At 40.2% G+C, this 21,450-nt stretch overlaps 1 protein-coding gene across 1 annotated transcript; it reads right to left on the bottom strand.

Moving 5' to 3' along the window:
- Positions 1 to 3,691: 3,691 nt before the first annotated feature.
- On the bottom strand, positions 3,692 to 17,506 carry ZNF475 (zinc finger protein 475). Its single transcript, XM_077816356.1, has 3 exons — positions 16,796 to 17,506; positions 10,106 to 10,286; positions 3,692 to 3,843 (listed from the first exon to the last, which is right to left on the bottom strand). The coding sequence occupies exons 1-3, from the start codon at positions 17,504 to 17,506 to the stop codon at positions 3,692 to 3,694; spliced, it is 1,044 nt and encodes a 347-aa protein (XP_077672482.1).
- Between the last annotated feature and the right edge of the window lie 3,944 nt (positions 17,507 to 21,450).

The raw sequence follows: 21,450 nt of genomic DNA, 5'->3' as shown, positions 1-21,450 counted from the left end.
TGCACAAACACACACATACACACACAAAACCATCACCAAAAATGATCAAAAGACCCATTGCATTCCTCACCCATGATCTTGGCAGATGTTCCCAGGTTCTGTGGAACGGTCCCTTCCCCATCCATGCCTTTTTATTCTACTTTCCCCCAAGGGGCCCACATCCTAGTGCTGGCTGAAGCGGACTAGTCCTAGAACTAGCTGGTGGCGCTCCTTTTTTCATCTGCCACAGGGATTGTGTTAGAGAGTGATGTGATATTGAGTGTCTGCTCCCCACACAGAGCCCAGGTGTGTGATACCTCCAAAGTGCACCCACCCTGTTGGTACAAAAGCTTAGACTTTGGCCTCGGGTCCCTTAGGCATGAGAACCATTGTGTTGCTACTGCACTGCCAGGCTACCAGTCACCTTCACATTTTCAATCTCACAAACAAATATATAAAGCAAGCTCTGCTATATTAACAGGAGTTACTTCACTTTGGGCTGTGAAGCGCTAATTAAACTCTAGCTTTCCATTTCAATAGCACAACAGCTTTCAAACTCATGGCCAAAGTTTGTCAGCCCTAATCCAACTCCCCAGAAGCCTGCATAGCAGTCACTCTTCAGGCCGCTGTGACAGGAACCTTGTAGAGGGGAATTTTGAGGTAAGGCTCAGGAGTCCAAAGGCATGATCCACACAAGTACGTGTTAACACCCCATGTGCATAGCCCTTCAAATGGCTCAGCTCTGCTCTTGGGATACACCGTTTGGGGAGATGAGTAGGTGGATGTAGGGAGAGCTTTACATGAAGCTGCTGTCAGTCATTATGGGTAACATTTGCAAAATAGCACATCACTTAGGCTCATGAGTCCCATTTGCAAAAGTGAATTAGGCAATAAGGATCCTAAATCCCATTGACAGTCAATCTTAGATTCTACCTCATATTTAGTTTTCAATGCCAGCAAATGAACTCATTACCTTAACGGTCCTTGGTCCCTTTTTAAATCATTTCTGCTCTTAAAATTGCTCTGGAACGAAGCTGGATGGCCCAGTTCCTCAGCTGCAGCAAAGAATTGCTTACCACAACTGAGAAGGGGGGCGGGGGAGGCACAAAGGTAGTTTTAAGCCACCTTTGCCAATTCCTCCAATCCTGATGCCATTTTGCACTAGGCCAGTCCCCAGAATAAAACAGAATAGCTTTCAGGCCGCCAACAGCCTCTGGGGGTGGATCTAGCAGCAACAGATGGCTGGGGCATGGGAACATCCTGGCCAAGCCCTCTTTCTCCTTGCTACATCCCCTCCACCAGTCCCAGGGAGAAGAGGTTAAGTATCTCCAATGCCACCCAAGAATTCCGTACAATGCAACGAAGATACTTAAGGGGATGGATCTGTTGGGTTTATGGAGCTTTGCATTGCAAAGCAGGAACTGGCCCATTGACTTCAGGAAATATGTAACAAGAGAAAATAAAATTCCCCTTCTGGAGAGGAAAGGGCTGCTTAGGTGCTTGACTGTTTGGAAAATTATTTTCAGCAGAGAATGCTGATATCTGTCCCCATCTGAATTAACTTTGTGTTGGGGCTTGGGCAGGGCCAGGGGTGATCCCTTAATAGCTGAACAATGATACTATTTCTTGTTTTGCTTACATGGCAAATTGTGCAGACTGATAGCTTGAAAAAAAAAAAAAAGTATTTGAAGCCCATGTGTCATTTCAGAGTACATAAAGACATCCAGTTCCTTACATCTGATTTTTATAAATGCAATAATAAGTGCAAATATTCTAGGAATAGTCACATTTGTCACAGGATGCATACAACCAGCTTAATGGCATTAAAACTGAAGGTGAAAACTCAGAGGTGATCCAGTTTCTTTCAGCAGTTCAGGAAGTTCATATGATTGCTTAACATGCTCCCTGACCACTTAATAAAACACTTTAGAGTGAGGTTTAAAAAAAGTGCTCTCTACTGAAATTCTATTAGAGTATATATTACTTCCTTCACACGTTTAACCCTTTCACTGGTGCTCTCTGACTCTGCTCTGGGACACAATAGCATTCTTTGAAATGTTGGATGTAAAAAAATCTTTAGTGCTGCCCCATAAAACACATATACCCATGTCTTGTGCTAGCACTTTGATCCTGAACCACTGAAATCAATGGGAGTTTAGCCTTTGACTGCAATGAACAAGATAAAGCCCCTAGTACAGACCTCCTAGTGCTTACCAGTATGGTTTAGGATGGGGCAAAACACACCCATCCCATGCTAGGCAGTGCTGGCCTCCTCCTTTGCACTTTGTCACCTGATTATGGATGCCTCCTCCATGGTTGCAATGGATGGGTAAAGTAGGTTCCTATGGTTTTAGGGTCTGATCCAAAGCCCAATGAAGTCAATGGGTATCTCTCATTGACAGTGGAAGTGTATTTTGGGCCAGGTGCTAAATACTTAGGCCAGTTTAAGCGGATTAAATAGCTTTGTCTTACAGTGTGATTTAAAATTATGGTTCTATGGTAGGTGGTAAAAAGTTCTGCGTTCTTTACATTTTAATGGAGAGGGGGGCTTAATTTAGTACAGTATACCCACATCCTTAGGAGCCATGCAAACTGTGCAACTCCAAGGTGCCAGAACTGCTGCAGGCTGATTTATTTATTATTTCTGGGGAAAAGAGCAATCTGCCACAAAGGAAACGGGAAAACTCAGGAAGAGGGAGTGACGGAGCTGCTGGTGTGAAGGGAGATTATTGTGCTCTGCTAAACTAAGCTTTATGCTCAGCCAACACTTGGCTCCTCTAGCTGCCCCCCCCCCCACCCACTAGGGCTACTAAGACATGTGACTCACCCTATACCCGCTACAGGTAGGAAGCTTGATAGTTCCAGTCAGAGCTTAAAAACTGAGGATATTAAACCCCAAAAGTAATTTACATGGGAGTTGGGCAGGGAGGCACAGCCCAGATACCATCACTGAGTGCTGCAGGATATTCTCCCTCATCATTATTTGAGACTGGAAGTTCCCTGCTATGTATTTGGGTGCTTCTCTTCTGATTGCTGGAGTCTTTCGTTCTGGAGTGAAGGGTAATCCCCTGTAGCAAGGGGATTATTCACCAGCACAGCACCTCCAGCTGGTCAATTTGGGAATTAGCTCTCCAGCCTCCAGAGCACTCTCTGCAGGCTGGTGTCTTGCCTGCTGTTAGCCCCCATGTCCCTCCCAAATCCCAGTGCCCATTTACCTTAAGCTGTTGGCTCACAGCCCTTTTATAGCGCCAGCTGTGGCCTGATTGGGGCATGGCCCCTGCTATGGCTGCTTGTCCAATCAGCCTAGCCTTTTCTCTCAGCCCCAGCCCTCTCCAGGGGCTGGCTTTTAACCCCTTCTGAGCCAGAGCGGGGTGACTGCCCCGCTACACCCCCCAGAATAGCACAGGCTCAGGAGGTGGCTTAAAGGCACCTTACTGGCACCCCTGAACTATGAGCTCTGTGCTGCACCCTTCAGAGCACAGAAATGGTGAGATATGTTTTCCATTTCTATAATGATGTGCTAAAAAATCACTGTATTTGGCCTATGTTGTAGTGGCTACTGTTATTTTTACCAAGGAGATGATCTGAACATGTTTCTACATCACTGTGATTTTACAGAGCCTCTGAGCTATGCCTTTTATTTCCAAGCAGGATTTTATTCCTTTTAATGCTTTGGCTGGAAGGTGTGTGTTTGAGGGGGGAGGGGGGTACTTTACTTTGCTGGTTTCGGTTTACAGGATCGCTGGTGGACAATCAGTCTGTCTGGCAGGAAAGTACGCCCACAAATATCACATGGAACTAACTGGCTCTGGGCACTGTTCCAGGCAGCCTCATTTAGAGCATCAAGATCATAGAAACCTTTGGCTGGAAAATTAAAAAAGAAAGTATTAGTTTTCATTCTGGAGAGCCATATTCAGCTCTTTATGGAAAATATTTTCAGGAAATACCTGTTGACTGAGCCTTTTAGTTTTAACCAAATCATCTTGCTTTTGAAAAAAAAAAAAAAAAAAAAAAAAGCCCTGCTTATAGTCCCAGGGGTTGAATAAACTTAACTATAAACTCAGTCATTCTGTATTGTACTAAAGCAAGGAGAAAACATTGCTCTTTGTGTTACGGTATGAATTCTTAATTAATTATTTACATCTTTGTATACACATTATTATCAGCAAAGTTTCGCTTTCTTGGCCTTATTTCAAGTTCTGCTCAATGAGTCTGTATTATCTGACCAAGTGGATGGGAGGAAATGTATGTTGTGTATGTCCCATCTGTGCTTGTCTGAGCAAAGGGCCCAATTCTTCTCCAATTTAAGTCAACAAGAGTAGTGCCATTGACTTGAATAGGAGTGAGATTAGCCCAAAACCTCTTATGGACAAATCCTGCAGTTTTTACTCAGGCAAAACACCCACTGAGGTCATTGAGACTGGTTCTGCAGTCCTTTCCTAAACTCATGTAGTATTTTGTTCAATTTTTACTCACAATTATTTCAGTGGGAGTTTACCTGCATTACGAGTACAGGATCAGGCTCTAAAGAAATAGCTGGAGTTTATTTCAGCTACTTAATTTGTATCATAAAACCTTGTTTTCTTTCACCTTGTCTTCAAACTACGAGCACCAGTCTATTTAAAAAAGCTCCCATGCATTTTTAAAATATTCCATGGTTTCTGTCACTGGCACGATATGGATCTCTTCAGGAAGGGCCCAGGCAGTTTTAATATGATTCATATCCAACAGTTCACATAACCACAATAACCCTTAGATCTCTTAATACGCCTGTTCCTAATGTTCTTTTTGCTAGATGAGCAACCGACTGGTGTTTCTTTCTTTGGCTGAGGCAAATACCCCTTTCTTTTGCAGGAAATGAATGTGTATTTTCTGTACTTTGGAAAGTTTATTGAATAAAAAGAGAGAGACAGAAAAGGAAAGGAGGTGACTTTCTCCCTACAGGCATTTGTTGCATTCAGAAAACAAAAAAACTGCAATCAGTTCAGTGGTTCTCTCCAGTCACACTTATTTTTTTTTAAAAAAATATGTCAACTATACAAAGTTTTATGTAAACAGATCTCATTTCGGTACCTCTCTTTAGAACACTGCTTGTTCCATTCACCAAAAAGGCTACCCCCCTCCTCCATTTATAAAACTGTGAGACATGTGGTGTGTGTGTGTGGTTTGGGTGGTAGTTTGCATTTTCTGGATGATTGGAATCATCTTAGCAAAAAAGAACAAAAGGAAGATTATTTTCTTGGGGACAGGAGAGTGGGGAGCACATAGTTTTTGCTCAAACATGGTGCTATTCAGCCTATCAGCAGCAGACACTTAGGACCGTATTGTGGAAGCTGTCAAGTGCCTCCTTGGGATCTGTGGGCACATAGCACCTCACAGTAGGTACTCAACACCTTGTAGGACTGCATAGGAGTGAGGCAACATGCAGATTCATAAAGGTGCATCCTGCTGTGCTGATTTCTTTAAGGGCATGGCTACACTTGCAGATGTAGAGTGTTTTGAGTTAAACCAGCCTGAGTAGAGCACAGTAGGGAAAGCGCTGCAATCTGTCCACACTGACAGCTTCAAGCGTACTTGTGTGGCCACATTAGCAGCTCTTGCAACGGCCACAGAGAGCAGTGCATTGTGGTAGCTATCCCAGCATGCAAGTGGCTGCAACGTGCTTTTCAAATGGGGGTGGGATGGGGTGGAGTGTGACAGGGAGTGTGTTGTGTGTATGTGGGGGAGAGAGAGTGGGTTTTGGGGGGCTGCAAGCATGTCAGCATGCTGTCTTGTAAATTCAGACAGCAGCAGACCTCCTCTCTTTCCCCCGCCTCTCTCTCTCACACACAGCATTCCACAGTAATGGTTGCTTTGTCTTGGAGCAGATAAGCAGCCGGCTGTCAGAAACGGAGCTTCCCAAGGGCATATCCGCATTCCTGCAATGATTCCAAAACAATGAGAAGAGTGGCCACTTGACTTAAGGGGATTATGGAACATTTCCGGAGGCTGATCAGAGTGCAGTAATGCAACACCTCATTCACACTGACGCCCGGGCATTTCAGCCAAGGCGCACCAAGCATTAATCTTCTTGCCAAGGTGGAGTACCAGGAGTGCTCTAGCCGTGGAGTCAGAGTGCTCTACGTGCCTTGCCAGTGTGGATGAGTACTGAGCTAGGGTGCCTGGAGCTGCTTTAATGTGCTCTAACTCGCAAGTGTAGCCAAGCCCTAAGAGTAGATACTTTCTTTTCCTCCCACTTCCCCAAGATAGCTAGTGGCTCAGAATGCTGCTGTTCCACAAAACCTTGAAGTATTCCTTTTTTACCCAGCCATGCCCTCCTCTATCAGATCTAGTCCTCTATCTTTTTCTCTTATTTTTACTCCTGGTATGTAGTAATAAAAGTGACAATCATAAAAAGAGCTAATGAAATGAAAATGTCTTCTCAGAGTATGTCTTCACTGCAGAATTAACTTGGGTTAATTCAGGCACTCAGGTTAGCCTAGTCTGGCTGAGAGCAGCCATACTGCAAAACAATACTCGAGTTACTGTGTCCTCACTGTTGCTGCACTCACCTGTATCTGTTGCTGAGACTCCTGGGAGCATATCCCATGGTTCTTTGTGCTGTAGTCAGCAGAGCCACTCTCCAAGGGAAAATGTGGGAAGGAACTGAAGGGCTATCAACACTTTGAATGAGTTAGCCTACATCCTCACTGCAAACTGGGTGAGTCACCAGCCCGAGTGAAAGCAGAACCCTGGCTGTAACCCACACCCCAAGCTTGCCAGCAAACCCAGGCTGAAAGCATCACTCAAGATGGGAAAGAGGGTTTTATGTGTGGACAGGAGGGAGGTTTACAGGCAACACTCAAATAACAGCTGGAGCTAACTCTGCTGTGAAGACATATGCACAGAGTAAATGTAAGGGTTCAATCCTGCAAGGCACTGGGCACTGCCAATTCTCATTGATCTGGGGAGGGGAAGTGAGGAAACTCCACAACTTGCAGAATCGGGCAAAATTGCAATCATTGAATAAGTGAGAGGAAATGAATGTTTATTTTATGTCACATACAGTATTTTCCACTGTAGTTAGGCTTCCATATGTCACAGTGGGAAGTGTATTTGTATTAAGCTATTAGGGTTTAGAGACAGTAGAAAGATCAATGCAACTGTCTTATTGCATAAGGTATTGTAATTTATATATATATATATATATAATGAAGAGCAAAATGCTGTACTGTAGTGTATACAGTAGCTGCTTTTAAAATGGCAACATGTGCTAATAGTTACTACATAGTTAGCATTGGTATTACTACTAGGGTAGGGTTAAAACTCTGGTATCTCAGACACCATTTTGTGGTTACCATTGGCAAATGTTAGTTTGTTTTTAAATGGCCAACATTATAGGTGTAAAAGCTGGCTGAGGTATTAGTCCCCAAATTGCTCTTGCCTGAGGATATTTTGTTCTAATGAATGCATATGTCAGTGTGACACTAAGCACCCCATGTATTCACACCCTACATGCTGTTGTACTAAATTCTTTGTACAAAATATGCCTTGTGAGGTATCATTTGAAAACTTATATCTGACTGATCGTGTGATGTATGTACCCAGTAGGTATTAAAAGATATGGATATATGCTAGAATTATGACTAAAGAGTGTTTAAACCAGGTATGTCAGGAAGAGTTGTTAAACAGGTCTATCTTAAACAAAGGAAGGTGTCAGAGTAACAGCCATATTAGTCTGTATCTGCAAAAAGCTACAGCTCTGAAGTGAGCTGTAGCTCACGAAAGCTTATGCTCAAATAAATTTGTTAGTCTCTAAGGTGCCACAAGTACTCCTTTTCTTTTTAAAGGCAGGTGTCTTTACCTCAATTTTCATACAAAAAGTAAACATCAAGACAGCAGGGGGAAGAGATGGCAGGAAACAGAACAATTTGCATTTCAGCAAACACAAGCCGGGGAAGAAAGAGCATGGAGCTCCCTCAGCATCAGACTATTTGTTGCCTTCCTTACAGCTTGAATACATTTTACTTTGAGGGGTAACCCTCAGAAGAATTATTTAAAGGTTTATGGGTCTATAAAGACAAGGGCTGAAGCTCAAGTGATAAGCAGTTGCATCACCTGATTGTATACAACATTACTGTGTTACAAAAGTATTTAGAGTGAGGTCTTTTCTCAAAGCTAATGACACCCTGGTGATTAATATCATTGTGAAATGCCTGTATTAACACTATATAAGGAATTATGGAGACTCATTGATACTATGTTTTAAAGTCTGTGGCCAAACAGGGAGAAACAGATTCCCTCCCAGACAGGAGAGAAGGTAACTATTTACCTGTCTCCTATGTAAATTAAGTATGTTGGAATCAAAACAACAGAAGCTTGTGATGCAGTGTGCTCCCCGCGTAACTGAAGAGAGTAACATAGGTCAGATGGCCCAATTAGGCTGTAAACTGGAGGACATTCAGGCTGAAAGGAAAGCCCTAATCAAAGGAAACTCATCTGTTCAGGACAGGTGGGGATTTTATAGCACTCAGGGAGCTCCTAGCAGAAAGGAGCCTGCTGGGAGGAGGGCTGTAGACACCCAAAATCAACCTTAAGGATGTATTAGAGAAGTATTGAAATGGTAAACAGGGCCATTCTTGTAGATAGTTATCAAAGCCATGTTAAAGTAGATTAAATTATTTGAAATGTAAACCTGTATTATTAGAGAATTAGAAGAAGATACTAATTGTATTTGTCTGTGTTTACTTTTATCTTGTTAGATGTTAACAATGTAACCATATTAGCTTGTGGATGATAAACATCTATTCCTGTTTGTTACTATATTCTATGGATTCAGAGATCAAAAGGGAATGTTAACATTTAGATGAAATTTGTGATGTAATAATATCATTGTCTTTATGTCTCTGAAGTTTGTAGTAAAATTACCTTATCCTAATAAATGCAGCTAGTTACTGGTCTGTGTCTAGTAAATAGAGATTTACGTCAAAGCAATGATGTGCATTACCTATTCTTCATTCAAGGAATGCCCGCTCTGTTATCTGCTGTCAAAAGGCTATCATAGCCTACTAGAGGACTATAAATGTACTCTAGGTCCTGATCCTTGCCATCTCAGAACTGCTTCAACTTTTTCAGGGGAAGTTCAAGCCACAAGACTGAGGTCTCCAGGTACCCTGGACTGCCCCTGCAAATTCTTATGGAAGAATTTGAACAAAGTCTATACATGGACTGCCTATTATTAAACTGATTCTGGAAGGAGTTTTTGCAAATCAGCAGCTCACCATCTTTGCTATGACCTAAGAACTTTATTCATATTTGTAGGTATAATGATCTTTTAACCACAGTAACTCTTTCTTTTCCTTTTAAATAAATCGTAGATTAGTTAATAAGAATTGGCCATAAGAATGTATTTGGGTAAAATCTGAAATATTAATTGACCTGGTTAGTAATGTGTCTGATCTCTTGGGATTGGTAGAACTTTATATATGGTTTAGATTTTAAGTAATCCACACCATATTTGACCTGGCTGTCTGGGTGGGAGCCAAAGACTGGATTGCTAAATGGGAACGATATTTTAGCTTCTTGGTAACGAGTAAGGCCTTACAGAAAGTGTTTTTTTGACTGGCTTGGTGAATCTAATTTTAAGAATAAACCACCAGTTTGGGGGATTTGCCCCATTTTTTGCAGTTCACCCTGATTGACCATTCTCAGCGTGGCCCCTCCAGCGGCCACAGTCACTCCCTAACTTGTCTGGATTGCACCCTGAACCCTGTAACAGTTGTACTTGCATATTGATCTTGGATGAACTGTCCTGCTTGAAAATGTGCCTTCCTATGGTGCAGAAAGTAGCCCAGAGTAATGCCCATGAAGGACTTAGTTACGAAGCAGATCGCAAATGGCTGGTTTTAGATTCAGAAGGGATTGACATACAAGGGGCCCTTACTTGAGAGGCACAGAGCACCTGTAACTGACACTGATTTGGCAAAAGAAAAAATAGGATGCTTAAAACAAGCTAAACTCTATCACAAATAGATTGTTTCATACGAATGAACACAAAATTACATGTAAAACATTTCTCTCTCTTTAAAACTATTTTTTCCCTCCAACTTACACCCTCCCATTTCCTCTTGTTTGGTCTGTAGCTTACCTCCTAAGGATCTGACTTCTGGCTTTCTAGGTTCAGGTCTTCGTAAATGTTTGGGTAGCGTGTCATTCTCGTTATGCCATTTTTTCAGACATTGTGGTTCATGGATGCCAATAGATTTAGTTCCAAACTCACGGCCACATATATAACAAACAACAGTGGGTGGCCGTCTGATGGCTGGTGGCTGCAAACAACAATTGCAGTAAAGAAGCATTATTGTTTTCAGAACTCATTTTAGACAGTAATGATTTTAATGGAAAATGATCATATTTAAGGGACTGATCCAAAGCTCACAAAAATCAATGGGAGTCTTTCTGTGGACTTCAGTGGGCTTTGGTTCAGGCCCTAAACCCATAAAGGTCCCTCCTTTATTAAATGGCCACTTGAGCAGGTAGATGCTCCAGACTCTGGGCTGAAAATTCATGGATGTCACTTCATTATTCTTCGACTGGTTAGTTTTAAAGCCTTCTACTCCTACCATCACAGTCATAGCCATAGCAGTGGATCAGCATACTAAATAAAAAATTATCATTTAAGTATGGGATCAAGCAGAAAAAGAGTAGTTTAACTCAGGAGAAAATAATTATTTAAAATAAGATACCTCCAATGATATTGGGGGGAACACAAAAGGGTCACCATCAAAGCAAATAGCTTTCTCTTTAAAAAGGTTTCCTAGGGGAGAGGGGTAACTTTTTATCTCAGCTCCACCACACTTTCATTCTGAAGTGACAGGCCATCATTACCATTGGATAGACACAAGCGGGGGGGCAAGATAATCTCTCTTATTGGACCAACTTCTGTTGGTGGAAGGCACAAGCTTTCAAACTACACAGAGCTACAACACTGCAAAAAGTTGCCATTGGATGACTGCTTGTGGCTTATGTGAGAACGAGTTAGTGGTCTCAGTCCTGTGCCAGCCACGTCACAAAAAGACATCCACATCACAAAACTCACGGTTGCAGTTGGCACTCTTTCTGGCACTCTCAGCAGAAAGGCTAGAGACTGAATAAGCACATCTAACCAAGCCTTGGAAATTGTCCCTCGAGATCATAGCTGAAGCACCTTGGTGGAGGAGAGTAGGGAAGTCTGATAAAAGATGTACTGTAGCCAGAAGTCTACTTGGGCTTTATTTAGAAACGCACGTTAAAAAAATGTAAGAAAAAATGGCTCCTTATTATAATTTTCAACAGCATGCAAATATTTTTCTAAAGAAAACTGAAGACCAGAGAGAAACATCAGAACTGAATTAGATCACCTTCAGGATGGCACGATACCTGTCCTGAACCCATGCTACATGTTAAATTCTCTCCCACCTCCACAGATACACATACCAGAGCTAACTAAAATACAAAATGTGAAAGAAAGTTCTCCTTGCTATTTGTAATAAGAGATGATTGTTAAACCATGGAATCTCTGTGATGGTGAGTTTCTTTGGGATTTTTAAAACCACTGGTATTTAACATTAATTTTTATTCCTCCTTAAACTGTCCTGCCCAAATGTCACATTTTGAATGATCATTGTTTGGAAGTAAATTATTTTTGGAAATCATCAGATCCCAGTTCAAGGAATTTTCCAACCCAGACTACTCATAGGACAGTTACTAAACAGTCTGCTACTTACTGTTCACGGTTTTGTTTTTCACTAGTAAAAAGAGTGATCACATTAATGCCCAATGTCATGAGGAAATATGTCCTCATAAAAATAGCTCCAAATACCTGACAAAGTCATTAAGACTTTCTTCTAGTGAGTGTCCTTTTTTACAAGGTTATGACCATTTATTGTCTTCAATACCATGAATAAAATTATTAAACTCAAAGGCTATATATTTTCAACAATGAACAAACTATGCACAGTAATTTCTTTTTTCAAGCCTGTTTTGTAGAACATGGTACTTACCTGAGAGGTATATTTTTGGTTTGTTATGGCATTCAATTTGACTGGGTCGCAAACTTCCCTTAAGAGCATAATAATTTTTCATCTAGTACTGGACGAGCCACAAGTTCCCACTCATCAAATTATCTACCTAACTGAATGACAGGGTACCAGAATTCTGACCAGCACTGCTCACATGTGAACAATGGAGCAGAGAAAGAAGTATAAAAGATTAATAGCAGAATCAGGCTCCTAGAAAGCAGACTTTTTTTCACCCATCCCAACCTGTCCGACAGTTAAGGACATTAGCGTAGGGGTGGAAGTCTCTCTAGTATGAATCTTATTAGTATCAGAAAGATTGTCTCTTTGTCACAGGCTATCATAATGACCTCAGTGCGGGACTGGCCATACTGACAGGAATGGTGTAGAATAGAAGCCAGAACTGACCCCTATATTTATCTAGTTAAGTGTAGTAATAAAAAGGTAATTCTGTTTGACACCATAGATAAATACATATGTAACCGCATGGGAATTATCTGAGTTTTCCATTTTATTCAAAAAGTGCTACCTTTTTGAAACTCAGAAGTAAAGTGCACGGTACTATAGAGAGGAGAGAGGGGAACATCCACACCCATCGTGATATTTCTTAATGAAACTCACTCAAATGTTTTATTGTCCATTTTTATCTATCCTTTTCTATGTCCTCATATTTTTGTGAATTACCTTCTAACAAAGTGTCCAAATCAGCTCCTGCTGAAATTAATGGAGAGTTTGTCATTGACTTCGATGAGAGCAGGAGCAGGCCCATGTTGTTTGGCAATACATGCTATTTGAAAAAGTTCTAATTCTATGATCTCATTACACAGTTTTGTGGAAGATCAGGTGAATGGTGTAAAGATTTTGCTGGAGTACCAGACTGATTCTGTGTTAAGATGTACAGTAATGCAGAAGAGAGAGGTGGCTAACATTTTTATTTTGTGGGTAAAACATTACAGTAGGGAATAAACAGCAGATGGCAGCACCAGATGCTACAGATCCAGCTGGTAGGATTTTAGGATTAAAGTTATCACCATCTATTGCCAAAGAAAGCAGAAAAAGAACATTTATAGCACTTCATTAATATCAATCTGCATAGGAAGTAGCAACCATTTTTTTTCTATGAAAGAGTAGTGCATTCTCTGTAGTACACGACTGGATTTAAATAATATAATTATGTGCCTTACTAACAACATCTTAATGTATCACTATATAATCCAAATAGGATCCAAGAAGAGGGATTTCAGAACTGATTTAATCTCCGAAAGTCAATTAGGCATAGGCTATTGTTTGGTTTATATATCGTCAGACTCAATTAATGTAAATGAGTCCATAGTTTCCATTAAAATCCATACTTTGGATTAAAAAACAACTTTGAACTAACAAATCAGTAATACATCAACTAGCTTTCTCTACAGCTGGACAAAAGATTTGGCAGAGGATTAGAAGAAAATCAGAGCTAGCATAAAAACAGTGGGCCAGATTGTTTGCTTCCCCATGGTTGCTTTATCCTGCATTGGTGGCACATAGAAGCTCAAGAGGTGCTTTAGTGGTACCAACTGGTTCAGGATTCTCCAGTGTGGAGGAATCCCCAGGTGGTGCAGAGTCTGTATAACTGACCCTACCTCACCCTCTGATCCAACTCCCTGCACAGGGGACTTGCAAAGGGGAAAGTGTGTGGCAGGACATCCCTTCATTTCAGTGATACTCAGTTGTAATGACTCCTTTAGCCCACTGGAAACAGGGACAAATTAGAGGAGCCATGAGGTTCCTCTGGCTAGTGCTAGCCCAGAATTGGGGTATGCAAGTTTATGCTCCTTGAAGTCTTTAAACCACGATTTGAGGACTTCAATAGCTCAGACATAGGTGAGAGTTTTTCGCAGGAGTGGGTGGGTGAGATTCTGTGGCTTGTGTTGTGCAGGAGGTCAGACTAGATGATCATAATGGTCCCTTCTGACCTTAGTATCTATGAAGCTATTGATGGTCTCTGATTATAAATATTAATGTAACTGTTGTCACAGAGACTCTCTTAATATATATATATTTTACTAAATATTCATAAAAGGACTTGATTCAGCAAAACACTTGATTTTACACATGTGCTTAATTGACTTGCTGATTCTGGACCAAAGTAGTTTGGATAAATATAACATGGACTGCCCAGGATTATTTTCCTCACCAAGAAGCCCTCTATTAATTTCTTCTGATCCTTCTCCTGTCCCTCAAAAGACATGCCCTGAGGCAACATTCCCTCAGGTGAACAGGGCTGAGATGCAGCTCTTTCTACTTTGCATTCACTAGGTATGACTGCATGTTGTATTTTCCAAACTTCTCCTGCCACCAGCCCAGCTCTTTCCCTCTATGCTGCAAAGCTGTTTGCTATTACTTAATTAGCCATTATTTATTTTTAACATAATATTAACACATTAGTAAATTGTTGTGTAGCTGGCAACATAAACAATAGTTACAAGTATTTGCTGGAAAAATACAGTGAAAACTGGACAAGATGACTAAAAATTAAGCTCTACAGATGGTCTATTTCTTGTGTGGTCTTTATGCTACTCAGAGAATTGAGATGATGTTCCCATTATAATTCTCTCTCTCTTTCCACTCCCATCTCTGCTTTGAAAGTGCAGGTCTACACAGAAGAGAGGTTCTGTAAATGTAAAAATGCAGTGTATGGTTCCTTTTCTATTACTGCTGAAGAATTCCCATACTAGATGTATTCAATTTACCAGTGAAGAGATTTCTTTTCTTGTGGCCAGCACTGCAAACTCATCCTCAGACCTGAAAATCAAGCTGGGTTCTTTCCTTCTTGTGCATCATCACTAATATTACACTGTCAGTCAGACCTGTACAGCCCCCATCAATGTCAGTGGAATGAACAGGTGTAACTGACTGGAAATAAGTAAACAAAGTAATGATGCACAAGAAAGATTAAAATCCAGTTCACGTCATCTTGGCTACATTGGCTGTGCAGTATTAAGAGGAGTAAAAAGCAGTAATAACTTATTTTTGCAAATCAAGTCAGCAGATGTGATTGAATGCACCCACATCTGTTGAGTAAGAGGTTATCATTTTTACAAAGTCACTTTTTCCGTAGAATCTTTTCTGTACATCACTATAATTATGGACTTTTTTTCTTTTAATTTTTAAAAAAATATTTTTCTCTTAATTAATTTTTCTTCTTCAGTAAACATGAAATTGTACATAAAGAGCAACTTTAATTCATATGCATTATAATAGTATTTCATTGTACAATTACACTATATTACATAATGATACAAGCTATTTGGTTGATAATACAATGTAACAATACAAGGTTAATGTACTTTTTTCTACAACCATAAAATTTATATAGCATTTTGCATTACTTCATATATCCTATGCCATGTGAACATGTGGTGAAGAATCCTACTGTCTATTCACCATTGTCTATCTATCTTATGTACTTATATAGCTGCTAGTACTGTAGTATCTGAAAAGGAGGACTTGTGGCACCTTAGAGACTAACAAATTTATTTGAGCATAAGCTTTCGTGAGCTACAGCTCACTTTTACAATCTTTAATGTATTTGTCCTCACAACACCCCTGTGAGCTAGGGAAGTACTATTATAGCCCCCTCCTTATGCACACAGATGGGAAACTGAGACACAGAGATACTAAGGCCCCGATTTATGAAGATATTTAGGCATTGCCACACTCAGCACTGCAAGGCCTAAGTAACTTTGATGGCTAAGTCCCATTTTCAAAGGTGACCAAAATGGGAATTAGACACTGCAATGCTGAGCAGAGCAACACCTAAATATTTCTAAAAATCTGAGCCTAAGTGACTTAGCTGGTCTTGTAGGAAATCTGTAACAGAATGAGGATGTGGACATGGGTCTCCTGAATGCTAGACTAATGCGCTAACCACTGGACCATGCATGTTCCCTTTTTTACAGTAGTGTGACTCCATTGAAATCAAATGAAGTTGGATGCTCAGCACTTTTGAAATCAGGCCACTCATTTAGGCACCTAATTATGGATCTAGATGCTTAACTTTAGGCGTTTTTTTAAAAAAAAATTCAGCCAAAATAAAGTACCATTCCAAAGTTGGTACAGAAACAAAAAAATATAGGCTCCATTTTGTTAATGTTCATGTAGCTTCTTGCATATAAATTGAAGTTAGAATTGGTCCCATTAATCTTGGCTCCTTCATCAAATTCAGTGGAAAAAACTGCAGTCTGTTTACTTATTTTTCATTGTATTCTGAGTTGCTGGCTTTGAACATGCAAAACCCAATGATTTTATTCATGGTTAAATCTAACATTTAAAAAATATAAATCTCTGGAATGATTAAAGTCCAAGAAAACATTAGGGCTCGTGTTAATTAAATACAAACATCTGATGTCTGTTAAAACATACTAGAAAATGCAAAGCCTGCTTAAGCAGCTTGACATAATCTCTTAATGACCTATAGTGCATAATGGCCTCTTCTGGGGATACATCTCCCACAGGAACATGAAAATGAGAACCCAAATATCTCCTTTCAACAAGTAAGATCAAAGAAACAGGGATAAATAGGATTAAAATATTTTATGCCTTCCCTTCCAAACACATTAGTCCCCTCTTACTCCAATCTTGCTCAGTTGGTAAGAATTTGCATGGAGCAAAAAGATGCCTTTGAAAAAAGTAGGCCTTGAAATTTAAGATCTGATGAAAGTTCACTCATCTCTAGTCTCTGGGGTATCTATAGCAAAACAATCATGTCTCTTTCATAGGTCATATGCATAATAATTTACCTTGTCTGGTATGGCCCCACTTTTTTGTTGAACTTTACTAGATTGATCAGTACGTGCTGCAGATACAAGGCCAGAGCTAGGGCCTTTAACAGATTTAGGGGGGTTAGAGCTTGAAGGGCCCAGGCCACCATCCTTTGGTCTGCAACTCCTTTGGTGCACAGGGAGACGATCAGGAAGAAAAGTGCGACCACAGTTTTCACAGGGTAAGAGCTGAGGTTGAGCACTCTGATAAGCTGCCTCATTTGCAGCCTTAATATTATAGGCGCCACCAGTGAGGGACTGAGGTTTAGCAGGCTCTGCTCTTCTGAGATGCTTTGGTAATTTGCCATTTTCAATACGCCACTTCTCCAAGCATTTGGGTTCATGTATGGCAAGAGATTGTGACCCAAATTCTCTGCCACAGATATAGCACACCCTAAAGCCAGGTCTCTTTGATGGAATGACTGGGCGATTCAACTGACTCTGAGACATGTTTGTAGTGTTCGACCGTTTTGATATTATTACGGTGCCTGGTCTCCTTTTCCCAGGGCTTGCTTTTACTATGGAATCTAAACTCACTATTTCTGGCAAAACTCTGGGAAGATCTGACACACTGGGTGTCGCAATCTGTTTTGAAGGCAGGATGGTAGAGATATTAGCAGGGGCCCTTCCAGCACTTGGCGGAGTTTTATTATGCTTGCTCAAACTCTTTTTCTTTACAGTTGTTTCCATGAAGAATACAATGTTCCAGGAATGTTCTCTCTACTTTACTTGAGATGGCCTTTTTTCAATGTGGTGCTCATTTTGGTTGACTTTGCTTCGCAGGGCAGAAGTTATCAGAGTATAGGGGAGCTGCATGGAGTTGAGGCATATTTCCAGCAATCTGATTGTGATGTTTCAGTGGCAAGGGTTTGTGGGAGTTTTTTGTTGCAGTTTTTTTGTTTTGCCTTTTTGTTTTGTTTTATCCTGAAACAAATTATATAAGAAGAAATTAATAAACGCTATCTCTTGTTAAAGGTTGGCAACCAGGGGTAAAGTAGACTCCATTTGCCTTACCACCATGCTATACTTTCAAGTCCCATACAAATAAGCAAGGCCATATAAGATGGTTGACCCACAGTGTCATCTGCTAAATTATTTTATTATATAAATCTGAAACTCAAAACTGTAAACTTGTGGGGTGCAAAGCCAGGAGAAGCAAAATACGGATAAAAGGTTTGTATGAACCCAGGTGAATCAAAACTGCTGAGCTTAATACAACTGTAAACATAACCCAGAATTTGTTACTTTCATTCCTGACCAAAATGATACTTCATGAAATTTCCCAGTGCTAGCGCACAACCCTCATCAGCAGTGTCCACCCTTCATCAACCCATGACCCTGCAGATAGCTCTCTGTAGGTCCGCGGATGAGTGTGGGATGGGTGGGCAGTCCAGGGAGACATACATCATGTCCTCTCTCTTCTGTCCTGTGTGATTTTAAAAAGCTCTAACTCATTGCAAAATTGCTTTTCTTTTCCTTGAAGCACAGCTCCCCTGGAACCAGGTGCCAGATAATGGAGAGGGACCACTGGGCCCCCAGAATCAAAGCAGAGGCACAAAAGCTCTGTGCAGAAGGCCTTTGCTTTCTATGGAAATCTGCCTTCCCTCCCGCAAAGAAACAACATGGAGGTAACGGCACAGGATTCCCCTTATAGAATTTTCCTTCCCTGGAGTTCCTTGTGGGAGGAGCAATCTGCCCCTCACTTGTCTTCCTCAGAGGCACAAGTTTTTGCCTCCCCGGTTTTCATCTTTATGCTCCTCTTAAAATAGTAATACTTTGCATATCTACAGCACCTATAGTTAAAGAATCGCAAGGCGCTTTACACATATTAGTTAATACTCACAACATCCTTGTGCTCCAGAGAAGTATTGTTCTTATTTTGGAGAGGAAGAATTTAGGCATAGAGAACTAAATTCAGAAGTGGTGTAAGGGGTGCATTCCATTGACCTAACTGCTTATAGCGGATCTGAGTTTAACCCTTGTCTAGGGCCACACAGCAAGTGACAGTAGATGAGGTGAGAACAGAACAGAAATCTCCTGTTTCACAACCCACTTACCCTGTTGTGCAGTTTGGTCATGAAAGATTACCATGCTTTCCCAATTTTACTAAAGGAACAACAATACTATCAATGACATTTAAGTTTGATAAACAAAAACTTTAAATGACCCATGTCTGAGACTACATATAACAGTGCAAGGTCAAAGTCTCCTCTCACTTATACTAGTCTAAACCTGATGTAAATCTGTGTTATATTGATGTAAAATCAGTAAGTTATATTGATGTAAAATCAGTAAGTAAGAGGGGAATCAGGCCCCTGCCATCCAAAAGGAACATTAAAAATACTGAAAATTTTGACTTGTCATAAAACCACTTTTTCAGTAAAAAACCCACTCTATCTTTGAAGTCAACCACGATAGAAATATTATGTGCCTCATCTCAAGAAAATACAGGAAATATTGACCATTCCATCTTATCTAAGATTTGTATTTTGATCATTTTTGCATATGTAACATTTAAACTAACGTCTTGCTGTAAATTACTTTTTATCTCCATGACATCATCCTTCCAAGCATTTCTTATTTAGTGTTGACTGGAAGACAAATTCATGGCCACAGATGTAACAAATTTGAAAATCCAGACAGCATTCAGGCAGATGAAGGTGATTCTGCATGAAAGAAAATAATACAAGACATGTAACTGACAGACTAGATAAAACCATTAATATGAAGTTTTGAACTACGTGTATTTTTTTAATTGAACTTTAAATTCACCATGCAACTGGGAAATTAAATTAACAATGAAGTTTGGATCATAACACTTCCTTGGAGAAAGCAACAAAATAAACTGTACATCCTTTGATACAAGATATTAGGCTGTAATTTTTGCAAGGTTTCTGGGAACAACTAAATAAAAAATAAACATACAACCATATATTTTGTTCATTTTGGATTAATTTTGTACAATGATTGGATACCAATAAAAATACAGATTCCTTCTGGAACTGTACTTTTTCAGCTTACCATTTATGACACTCCTTGAGCTCAATTTTCAAATTTGGTTTCCTGAAAGTGAAATTTTCAGTGAAACTTTGTGGAAATGGAACCTTAATGACCAAAATAAATCTTTATTAATGTCTATGTCTGTTAGCACAGCACAGCTGTGGGAGTGGGAGATGGATTCTCCTCTGAGTTCCATAGCATCAGCAGAATTGCAAACCCGGTTCTAATAGCAGGGCCAAATTCTGCTCTCAGCTATGCTTGAGCAATTCTGTTGAGGATGAACTTTATTAATGGGGGTGATGCATATGCAGAAAAAAGAACGCAACTTGACTTTTAGAACCCAAGAGGGTCTTGCAAGTTTTACTTGTAAACATAGCAAATGGAATATGCATGAAATGGAGGCATTAAAAACAAAGAAGCACAAAAAACAGAGATGCATGATGCTGTTTTTACGGAGTCAATTTTCAGAGTAAAACTTCACTGTATAAGCTGCACTGCCAAACACCCTCAACATGCCCTACTTTACTGAGAGTTCAGAGGGTTCAGCACTGCACATGAAATGCTAAATGACTCACATGATCACAATCATTACTAGAATATCCAGATCCCACATCTGGATACTCAGATAGACATTTAAATGTGTAAAAGAGGCATTTTCTAAGAAGATATTTAGATTTTGAAGAAATTGCCCATTTTCCATGCCTAAGTGCTGATCTAAGTATTCAAATATAGGTGTGGGTGATCCTGTTTATTAATGTAATCACTTATATTGCAACCATCATGAAATGTATTGCTAACAGTTGGTCATAAGAGACCATTCACTCCCATGACCAATACCAAGCACAATGAACATCCCAGCAGCTTTTAATGAGATTGCTACTTAGCATTTATATCAAATTTCAAGTTGCTTCACAATTTCAAAACACTAAATCATTGATTAATTAATCCTCACGGGTTGAAAGCTAAGCTTTATTGTCCTGACTGTACGGCTAGGGAAACTGATAAGGAGATTTTAAGTGACTTGCCCAAAGCTTCAGAGTGTCAGTGGAATAGCCAAGATTTGGACTGTGTACTTCCTAACTACTAGTCCTATGCTCTGAACACTAAACCTGTTAAAATCAGTGAAATACCATCTCAGATAAATGCATCTTCTGCTGCAGCTACATATTTAACAACCATAATCCTTTGTACCTTTGTAGTACTTGACATTGGAAGATCTCAAAGCCTTTACAAACATGAATGAACTAAGCTTCACAACAAGCATGTAGGATAAGTACTGTTATCACTGTTTAACAGATGAAGAAACTGAGGCACAGAGAGGTTGAGTGACTGACATAAGCTCACACAGCAAGTCTGTGGCAGTGCCAGGGATAAAATCTAGATCTTCCAACTATCTCACCATTCTGCTTCCTAATGGCCCCAGAGCCAGGCTCTGGACAATCACAAGAGGGAGCAAATTCTGAAGCAAAGGACTTGGCTATTCACTTTCAAGAATTCAGCTCTCAGCATGTTTGAACATTGGGATTTTTGCCTTGCTTATAGTTTCTGTAAATTGTCCCCTTGATTTATGTATGTATTTTACATGCGAGTTCTATTAAATGCAAGGTGAGCTATGTGAATACCATTCTCAACAA

Source organism: Eretmochelys imbricata, chromosome 5 (assembly GCF_965152235.1).
Source record: "Eretmochelys imbricata isolate rEreImb1 chromosome 5, rEreImb1.hap1, whole genome shotgun sequence".
Lineage (NCBI taxonomy): Eukaryota > Metazoa > Chordata > Testudines > Cheloniidae > Eretmochelys > Eretmochelys imbricata.
Note: the sequence above shows the minus strand (reverse complement) of the source record. Positions and strands in the feature narration are given on the sequence as shown.